This window comes from Papaver somniferum, chromosome 5 (genome assembly GCF_003573695.1).
Source record: "Papaver somniferum cultivar HN1 chromosome 5, ASM357369v1, whole genome shotgun sequence".
NCBI lineage: Eukaryota > Viridiplantae > Streptophyta > Magnoliopsida > Ranunculales > Papaveraceae > Papaver > Papaver somniferum.
The window spans coordinates 105776395-105792807 of record NC_039362.1 but is presented as its reverse complement, the minus strand read 5'-3'; the positions used below and the strand labels follow the sequence as shown (position 1 = coordinate 105792807).

Sequence of the window (16413 nt, the reverse complement as noted above, 5' to 3'; positions counted from 1 at the left end):
CCTCTAGCCGAACTCTTCCCCCTCCTTCGAAAAAAAATTCATCATCGTGATTAATTGTCGATTCGTAAAAATTTGATCGTCAATTAAACTCAACCACATAATGACTCGTACAAAGAAAACTAGGGACTAGGCAAACCAAATCGTCTTCTAATCCATCAATTGAAGAAGAAGAAGAAGAACCAATTGAAGATGAAGGTGTAGAAACTGAAAATCAACCACCAATTGAACCAGAAACTGAACCAACCGCATCTCCAACTCCGGAAATAAGGATAAGAAAGTAAGTTTTACAAACCCAATCTCCTATTTGTTGTTTTTCATCGATTAAATGACGGTTACAGTGTTGGGTTCGGCTCAAAATTGAGTTGCATTTTTAGTCGAATTGTTCATCACAAAAGCTTCCTGTAAGTGTATATGAACAATTCAGCTTAAAATTTCATGAAATTTCAAGCCGAACCTAGTCACAGATAGAGATGCATAGGGGTTCGGCATATTCGATAATCATAATATGTGCCGAACCTAGCAGATTTATGAGGTTCGGCTATTACGATATTCTCAATATGTGCCGAACCAATAACAATATTTTAACCCAAAAAATAACAAATTGATGTTCGGCTCATACGATTTTCGAAATATAAGCCGAACCAGTAATTATTATTTTTCTGGGCTATTCAGGATGTTGTTCGGCTCATAGATGTGAGCCGAACCGTTCATCAATTGGTAGATTCGGCTCATAGATGTGAGCCGAACCTCAACATGTTTCGCCGAACCATGATCAAAAAAATCATCTAAACAACCTTTTATAATTCTGAAAATTATCTTAATCACTAAACAAAATATTTAATCACTAATCAATATTACTAACACTAATCGTAAAGGGCATATTTGCCATTAGAAAAATTTTGGGTTAAGGGGTAATCTGATTTTGCTATTTCACAACCTTTTTTGTCTTCATGTTTGGTATGCCCAAAATCAGGGTTCCCCGATAATAGTCGAATAGTCGCTCATTTTTGTCTGTCCTAATTGTCTGTCCTAATTTTTCCTCGTAAAATCTCTTCTTCCCCGAAACCCTCCACCCCGAAACCCTCCAAAATCTCTCCTTCTTTGTTTCTCAATCAGAGAGATATGGAAGCTCAAGGGTTTATGAGACCTCCACATCCTCTTCCTTCATCCACACCACCTCCACCGCCTAACATGACAGATCCCCAACCACAACTACAACACCATCATCAACAGCAACCACCACCGCAAGGTAATTGGTTCTCGGGGCAGTTCCAGTATCACGCTTCTCAACCTCCTCCACAACCACCACCACCACAGCATCAACAGTGGGTTCCTCCCCCTTCTAATTCTTACCCTCCTCTTCCCCCTCCACCGCAACCACTACAACAACCTAATAACAATAATAACAACGTTTATCCTTATCACCATCCTTTACATCCACAACAACAACCTCACCATCACTACCTCCCACCTCCTCCTCCATCTCATCATCAGCATCCCTATTCTCATCCTCCTCCCCCAGCTTACTCTCAACAGGTAATTTTAGGGTTTTTAAGTTCTATGTTTATTTTCATCATATTAATGCATCTGAGTCTGGAATGTCGATACTTTGTTGCAATGTCAAACCCTATAAGAAATACGTTTCCTTCATTGCATACTTCCCTTGGAAAGATTATTCAGTTCTTATGAGTCTGATGTAAAAGACTTGCTATTGGTGTGTTTTTTTTCTATATAGACATGGGAGAATCCAAATCGAGTATACCAGCAGAGTTGGCAACATCCAGGTTAGTACTAATGTGCTCAGTCTTGGAGTTTTCTTAACAAATTTGAAGAACTTTGAGCCTATTTAATAGTGTACTACTTTTGCTGATCAATTTGTACTAGTAACGGTTCAACATATATGCAATTATAGATGGAAGCAATGTGGAAGATTGGGCAGCACGGGCTAAAGAGTGGGCAGCAGCTAAGACGGTGACAGTGGATAATCAACATATGCAACATCACTTTGTACCTATCGGTAGACCGGAGGAGCATAGTCATGTTTATCATGACCAGCTTCAACAAACTGGTGATGCTCGTTATGCAGATCCTCAGCAGCCACAACATACTCTGTCGAGCCACCAACACTATCCTGTCTCTTCCACAAATTTTAACAGGCCACCGGTGAATCATTTGCAAGAGTCAACGTTCAACTCTGGTGTCTCTTCTTCATATGTTTCAGATGGACATTCGGCGTACATAGCTAGAGATGGAGCTCCGGGTGGAGATCAGAATCATGTATATCCTCAAGGAAGTGCTTCGGGCAACTCATCCATGTATCAGCAGGAGGTACCTTCTAGTTATTCTTCTGTTCCAGGTAAAGCTTCATTTGGCCTTTTGAGACTGCATATGAAGGTTATCTTCAAAAAAATATGCTCTTTGACTTGGTTTATACTATTGTTTATTAGGATGTTATTGTGATTGATATCTACCAGCTTAGCTTTTTACACATCTACCCAATTGGTTCAAAAGTAGACCATCTGTTGCAAAAATTGGATATTGTGGTATCTATGTCCCATAAGCCTTTTAAGGTGTGCACTGCAACTTCTTGAACGATCCATTTTGTTTCTGTTATAGACACAAGACTGACTGATCACTCACTATGGTACTCATTTCATTCTTGCAAGGTCTAAAAAAAGTGTTGAGCCGAGGCGTTTTCCTTTGGCAAGGCGGGCTGTTGCCTCAAGGCAGTCTTGAGGTGTTGCCTCGCATTGCTAAAAGAAAGTGCAAGATAATTAAGTAAATAGACCATACATTATAGAAAAAAAGAAAGAAAATAACACATTATTAGTTAGTCTAACTTAAACAGACCAATCTATTGTCCTACATAAGAAACAGACCGACTATCTTGTCTTCACTATATGCTACAGAACCCTTTTGTTTGTTTAATCTTCTCTCCACTAGCCACACTTGTCTTTAAATTACACTTATAGGCAGGGTTTGATGTTGAAGGCATTTTTAAGCCCGAAAGTCATAAGTATCAAACCATGCCCAAGAAGTGCAAGTACCAAGAGCAAAATATTGACTTGTGACTCCAATTCACGTTATGTACCTTTGGATATGAATCTTTCTCTGTGGCCAAATTGGGGGTCAAACATGGATGTTTTACAGATTTCTTCGCTGCAATACTATCCGTGCTAGTTTGGTCAGCTGTTATAATGGCTTCTGCTTACAGAAACAATTCAAGTACTACTTAACCTTATAAATGCTTGTGGAAATTTGTAGTATTATTGTCCCTTGCACTGCTTATTTGACAGTGTCTTCATAGAAATCAGGAGCCTATGTATCTATCTGGTACATATAACATGTTGAAGATGGAAGCCGATCTTCGTTGGCCGATAACAGTGTTGGTTTTGCAGCTGATTAAAAAAATTGTGTCCATACTTATTTTCGTTTTGGTTAATGTTGCACTTGTGCAGCAGGTGCTGAGGGGGATGGAGAGCGGAATGAGCAGTTGCGCAGATCATCTAATTTACAGATGCAGGAAGGCCCGCACTACATGCAACAAAATTTTGGTGCCGCTGGTAGATCTGCTTCTCTGGATCAGCCTCATTTCGCTTATGGTGATCTACCTGCTGAACCCGTTGCTACATGCAACCGACCCTTAGAGTTTACACCAACTTTTAGTCGTGAGCATGATCCTCATCCACAGCCAAGCTACGCTCATCTTGATCCCATTCCTTCAGTTGTATCCGGGGTAGTCTATCCCCCAGTTCCATCAGGGGTACAGGTATCGTTTATATATAACCTGTGCTTTGTGGTTTACAGATTTATGGAAGTCTTCAGTGTGAGTATTCTCATTCTTGTGTTATTTCAGTCTGATCCTTCATTTGGACCTCCTGGTCCTGGGCATACTGCGTCAATGTTTGGCCAGATTACTGGGTCAAACTTCCATCCTGCTATTTCAGGTGTCAGTACACAATACGGTCTAGGTACAGGAATTTCAGTTCATCCTACAACTCCATTTATTGGAGATGCAAATGGTGGTTCTACTGTTTCGGACCGCCCGAAAAAGGTATATATCGTGTTTTAGGATTTGTTGTTAGGCCAGAGGTAATATTGTTACTGATGTTTATGTGATCTTCAGGGATCAGTGCCAAATTGGCTTAGAGAGGAAATAATTAAGAAGAAAGCTTCCATGGTAGGTTCTTATCAAGAGCATCCCGAAGGAGATTCAACCAATCCCATTGAAGAAGAGATTATTAGCAATTCATTTATAAACGGTGACCAGGCAGACAATAAAAGCATTAGCTCTTCTAGGCTGTCTGATGATGAGGACGACGATGAGGTTTGGATTTCATTTTTCTTGACTAGCTTGTTGTGAGATTTTTATGTTATACTGTTTTACACCTGTTTGAGCATATTCTGGTATTTGCTTTTCATGCAGGATGATATGAAAGCAGCAAACACTGCGGCTCACAACCGGGAAATTAAGCGCGTCCTTACTGAAATTCTATTGAAGGTAATTATTTTTTCGGATAGAAAGCTTATACCTGAAAAATGTATCATTCTCTCCTAATCGTACTGAATTTTCTGTTGCTAAGCAGGTCACTGATGAGTTGTTTGATGAGATCGCCACAAAAGTTATTGATGAAGAAGATGTTACAGTTGAAGGTATGTAGTCACCCATTGTAGGTTATTTGATAGTGAGAGCAGCTAAAGCATTCAAGTTGCATTTGTTCCCCTAACATTGTTTGTATATGTTTGTGTTCTTTTCTGCAGCTGACCGCAGCATTAACTTGCAAAAACAACTGTCCTGTCCTCCTTTCAAAACAACTAAGGCTTCAGCCAAGGTTCTTATTCCAGTCAAAGGCAAGCGATCTGAGACAACTGATGATAGTGAAAAATCTAGTTCTGGTGCTGCTGGAGATATATTGGGTCTCGGAAGTTATGCATCTGATGAGGATGATGAGGTAACCGTAAGTTCCATTCAGCCAACTACTAAGCCAATACAGCCGAGCAAGCTTTCAGATATAAGCAGTGAAGATCAATTACACAAGGAGAGTGAGCACAAAAGAACCAGCTCAAGTAGGGCTCCAGTTCGAAGTGAAAGGGACAATGTAGCTACTGATAAGGACCATGACAAGAGATCAAACCATGAGACTAGTAGCCTCCAATCAACTCTTAACGGGTCCCCTGGAATTCAGGAAGACAAGAGTAATTTTGATGGTGGAAAGATGCCAGGTGCCAAGGTTGGTTTTGAGTCAAAAGTGGCCATTGAGGAAACTGACAGCGGAGAATCTGAATTGCCGCACGGGATTGTAAGAAAGACAACCATGGAAGGAAGATCATCTAGAAGCAGCACAGACCACAAAAATGACAAGGAAAAGAAGAGGAATTCTGGGGATAAAATTTCCATTAGAAAGGCAGAAAATGCTAAGACTAACGCGGACGAGAAACATTCTAATTCTAGGAGGCAGGATCAGAGACATGTTAGAAAGGAGAAGACAGAAGGAAGGGATAGGGATGTCTCGAAAGAAAGAGCGAGGGACCGAGGCACTAAAACTGGAGAGAAGGCAAAGGAAGATTCAAGAAGAGATTGCAATAGTAAGGATGAGACAAGAGAGACTGAGAAACTTAAGAAGACTAGTACGAAAGAAGATGGTAACAGGAAAAGAGAACGGGACAAAGATGAGAAGGAAGATAAAGATGAGAGGGAAGATAGGTCAAGGCATTCCAGACATAGGTCAGGGAGGCACAAGAGGCCTCGATCGTCGTCTATTAGCGGTAGGGGTAGAGATAGTAAAGACAACTCTGTCGGTAGTCATGCAGATGAATCGAGTGACGAAGCTTCTGAGGATTCAAGAAAAAGGTTACAATTAAACTTTGATATTTTTGTTCTTACATTGTTTTCTTTCTCATTCGTTGCATCACACAGTTCCTGTTCTACTTTTGATGCTGCAGAAAGCCACGTTCAAAGAGACGCAGCACATCACCATCGCCTACCAGGTCCAGAAGAAGGTATGTGTTGTCTGTTATTTCATTTACTTGTCATCTGAATCAGACGTGTTTTTTCGTTAGGCTTATGTGCGTTGGTTTTTCTGATTCTAGTTTCCAAATATCTGCATCAGTTTAGGCTTCAGAAAATTGTTCGTAATTCTATAATATCTGAATGCATGTTTGAAAAAGGCGTTTTGAGGCATAATGCCTTTTTTCCCAGTGGTACTTACGCCTCTTTGGTCTGTACCTATGTCTTTTGGGATTAAAAATCTCTAGTTTATGCCGAGGCATGCTTTAATATGTTTTTTCTCTTTGAAGATCTACACATGCCATTTAAATACAAATGTAGAAGATTAAACAGAGCGGCTGTATCACACCCCAAAAACAAAATCTGTTTTAATTTTTTGGCAGTACATTGGTACGTGTAAAGGACAAATTGATAACTTGTTAGTTTCATTTTTTTCTTCTAGATTAGTGGTTCTTGAACTCAATGTATAGTAGTGCCTACCTCTTACCTTACAGTAGCACACCCAGATGGTTTGATTTTATTAAAGTAATATGCTCTCTATTTGTCCACCATTTGTAGTACTCTAACGCAAGAGGACGGTGTATAGAGATGTCATGTGCACCATGGAAATTGAATGTGATGTGCATGGAAAAATAGGAGGTTAAACAGAAACAAATCTTTTCTAGTGTTATGAAGATACTAATTTATTAGTTGATGCATGATTTGTTTATGTATCTTGGTGGGAGTAGAATGATTTCCTTACAAGAGAGGGACTTCATGTGAAACTCAAAGTTTGTCTGTTAAAGATGTGGTTGTTTAGTTACTTAGATTTTTTTAACTTACGGAGTCAGCATCATGGATTTTCTTATTTCTAGACAAGTTTCGCGTTCTCCTCGTAGCAAGCATTCTCATCGCAGGCATTCTCCCCACTCTTCTCTCGAGGGCTCAAGGTATGTTTGTCAAACCGTTTAGTTTTTAAGATTAGGATTGTTTCGAGGCATGTATAGGTGCAACCATTACCAAACTCTCCCAGGTGAAATCACCATTATTTATTCTATATATATGAACTGAAGGATTTTATATTCAATTAAGAAATGGCCTGTCTTTTAATAATTGCAGGAAAAGAAGGTCGAGGTCCAATTCACCTGTTCACCATAGGCGAAAATGATGTTTACTGCTGTGGTGAAGGAGAGATGACCAACTTTAATGAAGTGCCAAAACTTATTCACCGTCTGCTGGAATTCGGTGTTTGTTTGGCGCAACGGCTATTTTTGATGGAAATTGAAGTAGACACAGGCAGGAAATACCTCCATTATGCTATTTCTCTTGCTTTTAAGTTTTGTGGCACCAGTACGGAAGATCAAAATCAATGAGAAAAGAAAAAGAATGGGTTCTATGAACAGTTTTGGGAAGAATAGCGATGTTAGCTTCTTGTTGCGACAATGATATAAACGCTGTTGTTGGTTCCTTATAAAAAATAAATAAAGTGCTGTAGTACTATCGTCAAAATTCAAAAACCCTTTGGATGGTTTAAAGTTTAAACTGTTGTCCAATGCCGAATCGGTCAGATCGAGAAATACTCCAGTTGGAATTTTAGAAGCTCCGCTCATGCATAAACAAATGTAGTATCGTAGCTGGCAATACGGTATCCATATAAATAGTGCTCAATGGGGGATTCCTTTCTCCCCACTGAATTTCTTTCTTGCGTCTGAAAGGGAAACGTTGACAAATGAGAAGTGGTTGTTTGAATATTCCAACATTTCCACTAGTTTATAAATCATTTACCTTTATTTTATTTGAAAACGCATTAATTCAAATCTGAGTTAAGGTTGAAGAGGGGGAGATCTCAATGCAATGCGTAAGAGAAAGAAGAAAAAGGAAAAGCTAAAGGGCATGACGCCTAACCCTCACATGTTCCTTCCGTCCACTTCCCTCCCACCACTTTAACATGATCATCATCATCATGATCAGTGTGATTGGAACCATGGGTACACTTACACTCTAACTCTTTCCTGTGAGCTTGTACTTGAGTTGTAACAAATGAAAGGTTCATCTTTCTTCGCTTCTTTGGGTTACACCAAGGTTAGTTTATATTCAAGAATCAATAATTACAATTTGTCGTTTTTTCTATTGGGTTTTGATGAAGAAAGTCGAAAATTTTGCAGGCATTTCAAGTAGGTTTGTGGTCAGTATGGTTATGTGGGTTTGTTTTGATTGCTCTTTCGCTCTATGCATCTCAACGTTTGCCATCTTCTCTCAAAGAACAGATTAGAAAACCAAAGATTGTTGTTACCTCAGCAGCAAAGGATTTTAGCACAGACCCAACTAAGCCTACGATAACTATTTTTTCTGCACCTAGTTCTTTTAGTAGTGTGGTTGGTGCAAGACAGATTTTAGCTATTCAATCATGGCTTTCTTTATCTCCGGACCTTACTGTTGTTCTTTTTGGTCAAGACCCAAATCTTGTTTCTCTAGCTGGTGCTCTTGGTTCGCGGGTTTCTGTGGAATCCAACATCGATTTCACGTAAGCTATTGATCCAGTTTATTGGTTTGATTTCAGTATCTTGTTTCATGCGCACCTCTTTAGTATGCTTGTTGATTTGTTTGCGCTTAATTTCAATTTTCGCTGCACTTAAACTCTTTTCCTGTAATAGACGTGGTTCGTTTTTTTTTTAAGGCAACGAACACTGTGCTTACTTGTTTCCATTAGTTAGAAACTTTCAATTCTTTGGAATTATGTTGAATTGTGAACCTATAGATGGACATGGAGTAGAATAGATTGAGAATGTAAGATAATTCCATGATATACAAAATTATGAATACTACAAAACTATTTTGACTTTATTATGGTTTCTTTTTAGGTTCCTGGGTACCCCATTCTTCCATTCTATGGTTGCGAGGGCACAGGCATCAACTTCAGACATTTCGGTTCTGATAGATCCGGATACCATTCTCCTTCCTGATTTCATTTCTACCTTGAATTTTGTTCATAAACTCGATCATGATTGGCTACTTGTTGCAACATCACCAAATGTCACCCAGTTTCCGTTTTACTTGGACGAAGCTGGGACACACTGGTTACAAGAAGATGGTGAACGGATAAAGCTCCAGAAGGTAAGAGAGGATAAAAAACAGTATATTTAACCTCGATGAATCTGAAGAGACAGCTCCTTTGAAATGTTTCTCTCTGTTTCAATCAGATGCAGGAAGCCCTGGCAGAGAAGCGACAATGGAGTTGTTGTGAAGGGAAAATACTTCTGGCGTGGAACACAGGAGAATTGCCTCTGCATGCTGGAGTCCTTCCTCCTTTCTTATATGGGAAGGGGATTCACAGTCATTGGATCATTAATGAGGCATTATCATCAGACTTTAGATTCGTATTTGATGCCAGTGAGGCCATTTCAAGTTTTTACATCGGCGATATTAGTCATTCACATAATAGACTTCCTAAAGCTTCTACCTACGATGATGTTAAAGAGAAGAGTTGGGAGTATGCTGGCAATTCCTTTCTGGGGTCCCATTACGGATCTATGTACTTCCGTGGAGCTAATTTTTCGAATAAGCTTGTAAAACTTATTAAGTGTGACGGGCATTATCTTTTCTTTGACACAGAAGAAAACGTTGCTTTTCCATACAGGGATCAGAGTTCCTTGAATTCATGGAAGGGAAGAATCATGCAGTCCAGAAGGGAGAAAAAGCGTATGGACTGTGTTGAAGTTAGCAGATCACTGGACAGAAACATGGACTGTTCTTTTGAAGAGCAATTTAAGTTGTCAAAACCATTGTTGCCGCCTTTCTCCTTGGAGTCACTCCTCCCAATTACAGCAGACAAAGATAAGACAATTATTCTTGCAATTGCTGGAAGCAGTTATCGAGACATGCTCCTAAGTTGGGCTTGCCGTTTGAGGCGTCTTCAGATTACAAATTTTTTGGTCTGTGCTCTTGATCGCGAAACCTATCAGTTCTCCATATTGCAGGTATATCGGCTTCACTATCTTAATAGCTTCGATTGGTGGTGCGCCTCAAATTTCTCCATTTTATGTTCTCTCATTTTCTAAAAATAATGCCGCTGATCTAGTTACGTATTTCTTTTGAAGGGCTTGCCTGTTTTTGAAGACCCACATGCTCCAAGTGATATCAGCTTCAACAAATGTCACTTTGGGACGAAGTGCTTTCAAAATGTAACCAAGGTGAAGTCCAGATTGGTATTGAAGGTGCTCAAGATGGGATATAATGTACTATTAAGTGATGTTGATGTCTATTGGTTTGAGAATCCATTGCCATATCTTCACTCATATGGCCCTGCTGTTTTAGTAGCACAGTCGGATGAATTCAACTTGACAGGTGTTGTTTTTACTAAACCATGCTTTCCTAGCTTAAATAAGAGTAATTTTCCCATTCTTTTAACATTTCAGTTTACTCCATATATTAAGGTTGCTGTTAAATTTGTTTCTCTGCTGATATTGTGGCATATGCATTACAGTACCCATTAACATGCCCAGACGCTTAAACTCTGGTTTCTACTTTGCACGCTCTGATGCTGAGACAATTGCTGCCTTAGAGAGAGTAGTCAATCACGCATCAACATCTACACTGTCAGAGCAGCCCAGCTTCTATGACGTGTTATGCGGAGAAGGTGGAAAAAATCGCCTGGGTGATGACAGATGCCATGAACCTGAAACGAATCTCACAGTTCATTTCCTGGATAGAGATCTCTTCCCAAATGGAGCTTATCGAGAGTTGTGGGAGGAACCAAACGTAAAATCAGCGTGTAAAAAGAGGGGTTGCATAATCCTTCATAACAATTGGGTCAACGGGAGAAAGAGAAAGCTTGAAAGACAGGTTTTATCTGGGTTATGGGAGTACGATATTAGCAGAAGAATGTGTTCGCGGAGCTGGCATAGTATCAAATTGACTAGCTACCACCGACAACCTGGTTATGCCATTTTAATGTTTTCTTAAAAGGTCAACTCTATGTTCCATTTGGCATTTGGAGAGAAAACCAAGAGAAAGAGTTAACTATGTCAACTTCAACTTGAGCTAAGAACCTCGGTTTCAACGTCTCCTTCTGTATAACCCAGTGATTGAATTGAGGGTGCAGAAGCCTTGTTGAAAGAGGTTGCTAATCTTGGAATGCTGAAAAAATGTGCAACTTTATTGGGAGACCCCAAATTACCAAAAAGGAACTAAGCTGCAAGAATGAAGTGGATGAAGCTTCAATGACTAAAACTTTCAGCTTTCAACAGAAAGATTTGTATGTAAGAATAGTCCGCGCTGGAGGGTTTATTGATTTGTACGGAAATGCAATTTTTGCGTCTCAAGTGATGGACAAATATCCTGGGATGTGTGTTACCCGACCAGAGATCTTCAAGCGACCTCACGAGTCTCTTGTTCAGCCAGAAGAGAAGTTGCACCCTGGCCAGAAATTTTATTTAGTTCCCCGTAGTACTGTAAATAAACTGAAGCATAAATACCCTGAGGTGTTCCAAATAGAAGAATCAATTGGTGCAGGACTTGACAGCGGGTTAACTGGGAGTAAAATGTTGGGCGGTGAAGATGAAGAATTTTCCATTTCTGCGAAAGATTTTTTTGTCTCGCCGGAAAGGTGGTCAAGATCTGCTGTTAGAGGATGCAAAAAAGATGTAAAAAGGCCATTTGTGCCGCCTATCAAAGGAGCAAGAATATATCATGGATTGGGGTGGCAACCTAATCTTCCTTCTGTCAAGGAGCTCTCTCCATGAATTCCTCAGTTAGTGCAACTTGAACAAAAGGAATTCTGAAGACACGTGCTTCCACAGAAGATATATCTCTATATCAAAAATCAATTTGCAAAATAAGATCCACGTTACTGTATCGAAATGGTAGTAATGGATGACCGCATTGCCTAGCTAGCTATTCGATATGGGTATTTGTATTTTGGGTTCAAATAGGAATCCACAGAGCCACAGAGGTAATTCAGTTTCTTATTACCACCAAGTGATGTATGCGAGGAAGTTTTTTTCTTCAAAATTAGTTCTGCAAACTTGTTTACTCGTACTTATCTTTCTTCTATAGTTCCATGAAAGTGCTGTCATATCAGATAGAAATCAGTCGTGCAGGGCTGGCTAAGACCATAAACACACTTAACCAGGTCTGTGATAATTAATGCTCCCTTTGTCCTTAAATAGATAACCTATCTTAAAATTGGTACCTCTGAGAGTTTGACATTATATATTTCTAAAACTATCATTTTAATTTGATAGTTAGTATAAAAAATATGTATAATTCGATAGTTATATTTATATCCTTTAGTAGGTATTTTAAAATGCTTTTCAATGACAATCTTTATGAATATCCGTGATATAATCCGAGAGATATACCAATTCTGAACTTTACTAAGTAATTACTAATTATTATCCATAAGTGTATCATTGAAAAATATACTTAAAAAATATTTTTCTTTTCTCCTTACCTTAAGAATTGTGCAAACTTGAAAGAAGTCATTTATTTAGAGACAGAAGGAGTAAAAAAATATAGTAAAGTGTAAATTCCTCGTTATATTTGTTACACGCATCTCATGGCGAAACCAAAAGTGAAGTAAAGTTTGTAAACATAATATTGGTACCAAAAGAAAGATGTCAACGGAAAAAAGTAAAAGATGACGATCGATCTTAATTTCCCACCATCAAAAGTGCAAGTTCCACAATATCAATATGTACCGGATCAAAACAGACAACATCGTGGAAAAACCATGGTTTGGAATGGAACACAACTAACCGTCGTTGTTGTAGCTCACATTAAAGGGCGTTCATTGTTACACAAAGATGCTGGTTGTGAATGAGGATAAGTTTGACACTTGAAGAGGAGTATTTTTTTTTTTTTACAACATCCGCTGGCCAAGGACAGACCCAAAGCCGAACAAACAAAAAACAGAAAACAAAGCAAAATAAAAGAAAACCTACTCTACAGTCTTCTTCCTTTTGTACACCTGCTGTGACTTGTTAGCAGCCAAAATCTCCCTAAAATCCGGAGAAAACTCCTCAATACGCATATTCATCCAAGCACCAGAAGTACGAAGACTAGCCATGAAGTCTGCAACCCTATTTGTTTCCTATAATAATGGGAGACCTTCCGAGAAGTAAATCGTCTCTTCAAAGCTATAAGTTTCCTCACAATCTGTCTGACATTCCAAGGCGAATCATATATTTTAGGGAAACAAATAGAGTTGGACAGACATAAAGTCAGTGGCAATGTGTATCTTTAATTGATCAATGCGGATAGCTTTCTTAAGCCCAAGATCCACCCCATGTAGTTCATGAGCTAACACAGAAATAAGAGGACCTCCTCCAGTAGGATCAGAAGTCTTGGAAGGCAAAATTCTTAACCTAATCCTAGAATCCCTCTGGGATCCATGAGTATATGGTAACCGATCTTAGTGAGAGGTGTAACCGATCCTTGTGAGAGCTGTCACCAATCCTAGTGAGAGGTATACTCGGTTATAACACAAAAAACTTAACCAAAATTAACTTTTCGGATTTCCTAGAGTTCTTAGAGATACCGAAAAATATATTTGGTTAATGTGGAAATATCAAGATGTCGACATACTTTGAACATGATCAGTAACTCTTATCTTTTATTGTTCAAAGATATTCCTTAATAACCCAAGGAGATCCCGGGCCGAAATAAATTTAGAATCTTTTAATCAAGGTTATTAGTTTTATATGCTTTTAATTACCAGGAACTAAATGCATATCTCTGGAAAATAAAAATTGGTAATGTGCATTTACTAATTGGAGATTTTCTAGTGATATTTCGATAAATATTGGACAAAGCATTTCCAGGAATTATGAAAACCGATTTGGGCATTTATTGCATATCTTGAGAATATTCGGTTTTGGAAATTCCATGGTGTCTAAACATCCTTGGTCTACAAATACCCAAGTTTTCATTTCGAGCAAACTATCCTAAGAGCCAGACAAACTTCATATTTTTGTTGTTTCTGGTGGAGCCGTCTATTCGGAGAGGAAAGTACCCTAATTAGGCGAAATCTCTTACGACCGCTCGTTTAAAGACTTCCGTGGGATCAAGAAGCGTCTACGAGTACCGTTGGTGGGAAACTGGATAATTGCAGTTTATTTTAGTTTTCGGTTGATTTGATTGACTAACGATTGTTGAACTTTGATTGCACCTAGTTTGTTTATTCTTGAGAATCTTATCTTCTGATATAAGATTCACTCAAACTAGATCGAAGTGTCGACGGGATCTTTAGAACTGTTTGTAGATCTAAAGACATCTTGTGATAATCCATTGTTAACAGACTCCATTCTGTGCGTGATTTATCACAAGAGATTCAAGTGGTGTTGTGCAGGTGTTTATTGAAGATTAAAGAAGATTTGAAGACAAAGAAGATTTCTGATTTGGTTTTTATATCTTTGGGTGTGCACAAACCTTGATCGGCTGGGATCCAACAAGAATCAGATTTATTCGATTGATTAGTTGTGAAAGATCGGCATCACCTTATAGTTTCTTGTTTGATTCTATATTGATTGATTGCAAACCTAACTCTGCTACTTCGGTAGTTGTTGGATAGATTGATCTGACCAGGCAAAGGAGTTTATTTGTTAAACATAAGAGCCTTTGCTTATGACTTGAGATATCTTCATCTGTAAGAATCAAGAGAGTTGTTACCAAACAGATTTGTTGTTCCTTTACTGTTTGTAATACGATCCAAAGGAATTGTTCCAGTGCGTGCACTTATTGAATGTCGGAAGCGCAGGGACACTGAAGAAACTAGGTGAACTATAGGTTTAGTTGCTTGGCCTCAACTATACGAAGTTTGTTAGATTTTGTATAACGACTTATTCTGAGAGTATTCAATTCTGGACTAGGTCCCAGGGTTTTTCTGCATTTGCAGTTTCCTCGTTAACAAAATCTTGCTGTGTTTTTTACTTTTCTATTTCCGCAATTATAATTGTTTATTATAATTAAAAGTAAAAACACAAACGTTAACTCCGTATTACTTGATAGTGATCATATAGCGTTTAGTTAAGTCCGAACTTATTATCAAGTAATCACACTTTGATTGTTGTATTGTCTCGATCTCGTATCCATAGACGAAATACCAATTTGTAGTATTTTCTCGACTTTTTCCATAGACAATCACATTTGGTAAGAGGACTTATAGGTGGATAATTTAAAGATTTTGGTGTATTTGAGTACCCTCGTCTTTTCAATTGGTATCAGAGCGGCAAACACGAAAGATCTAACAATCTGTGTTTGGTGCGATCCAACCTATAAGACATGAGTCAAAGTAGAGTTAAGCGAGAGCAAAAACTAAAGAAGGACTCAGTTAACGTATCACGAGACTTTGGAAGTTTTGATTTTAAAAAATGCTTAGAAGGGACATCCTCATCGAGTTCTACGGGCTCCGTTGAAAATACTTCTAAATTTTCTCAATATGAGATTAAGTTAAGTCCTGTACTGATGATAGAGGACCTCGATTCTGAAAAACCTTCTGTAGGAGATGAAAAGGTTGTTGATCATGTGTGTATAAAAACTTCTGAGCTACAAGAGTTAAAAGAGAGTTTTAATTCTTGTGCGACTGAACTCACTCTTGGACTAAAAAGAGAAGGAAAACTTCTAAAAAAATTAGGTTGTTTGCAAGATAAAAATGAACAACTTGATCATGATCTATCTTCTTTGACAGCGGAATTAGATTCTCTCAAGAATACATCTTCCTTGGAGATTCAATCCTTGGAAAAGAAACTTGTTGAATCTGAAGCGAGGATTAACTCTCAAAAAAAGAGTTTTGTAGAGAAGTAAGGTACATATCTCTCACGAGAAAAATGCCTTAAGACTGAGCTAGTTGTTGCTCTTGATAAAATTAAGATGTTGGAAGAAGAAAATTTGAACCTGAAAAAGTTCGATGATAGTTCAAACAACTTAACCTCAATGTTAGAAGCAAGTAGAAATCATCGTGATACACGAGGATTGGGCTATAAGGGAACATATGCTTCAAATATTAGCAAAGAGGTAAAATTTGTCAAAGCTACAAATTCTTCTCAACCAGAGGATTCCGCTAATATCAAGAAACCAACAACGTTGAATAAAGATAAGAAGAAGAAAACTCGGCGAGCACCAATACAAGAGGATCCACAAAAAGGTAACATTAAAACTCAGTCTTCGTATGTTACTAGGGATTGTTATTATTGTGGTAACAAAGGACATTTGATATAGGGATGCAAGATTCGTAAGATGCAAGTTACGCTTTATTTTGTATCAAATGAATTGGCTAAGTTTGCTCCCTGAAAGAACTCAGATCGTTATTGTCCTAAGTTTAGGCAAAAGAATTATTATAATGATAGTTCAAATTTTACCTATCACTCGACAAGATCATGTCATAAAAGACCCGATTATAGAAAGAGAGATTAATTTGTAAATGCAAAGAC

General features: G+C 38.4%; 1 protein-coding gene across 3 annotated transcripts; it reads left to right on the top strand.

Moving 5' to 3' along the window:
* Positions 1 to 1019: 1019 nt before the first annotated feature.
* Positions 1020 to 10999, top strand: LOC113282368 (beta-arabinofuranosyltransferase RAY1). 3 transcript variants are annotated; one of them, XM_026531351.1, is made up of 12 exons: positions 1020 to 1536; positions 1736 to 1784; positions 1913 to 2356; positions 3462 to 3769; positions 3857 to 4054; positions 4127 to 4327; positions 4427 to 4501; positions 4587 to 4653; positions 4762 to 5851; positions 5944 to 6000; positions 6862 to 6936; positions 7106 to 7528. In XM_026531351.1, exons 1-12 carry the CDS (start codon positions 1123 to 1125, stop codon positions 7152 to 7154), a joined length of 3027 nt encoding a protein of 1008 aa, XP_026387136.1. In that variant the 5' UTR covers positions 1020 to 1122; the 3' UTR covers positions 7155 to 7528. The 3 variants fall into 3 exon arrangements, with proteins under 3 accessions (XP_026387136.1, XP_026387135.1, XP_026387137.1); XM_026531350.1 differs by having other exon boundaries at positions 3459 to 3769; XM_026531352.1 differs by lacking the exons at positions 1020 to 1536; positions 1736 to 1784; positions 1913 to 2356; ... (5 more) ...; positions 4762 to 5851; positions 5944 to 6000 and adding exons at positions 8152 to 8510; positions 8848 to 9100; positions 9187 to 9963; positions 10084 to 10330; positions 10470 to 10999 and having other exon boundaries at positions 6008 to 6936; positions 7106 to 8068.
* Positions 11000 to 16413: the final 5414 nt, after the last annotated feature.

Excerpts from the sequence above, each read along its gene's own strand:
- LOC113282368 (XM_026531350.1), top strand. The coding sequence starts at position 1,123 with ATGGAAGCTCAAGGGTTTATGAGACCTCCACATCCTCTTCCTTCATCC. Across the intron at positions 3,770-3,856 it reads CAGTTCCATCAGGGGTACAG|TCTGATCCTTCATTTGGACC; the intron begins GTATCGTTTATA and ends GTGTTATTTCAG. Across the intron at positions 4,654-4,761 it reads AGAAGATGTTACAGTTGAAG|CTGACCGCAGCATTAACTTG; the intron begins GTATGTAGTCAC and ends TCTTTTCTGCAG.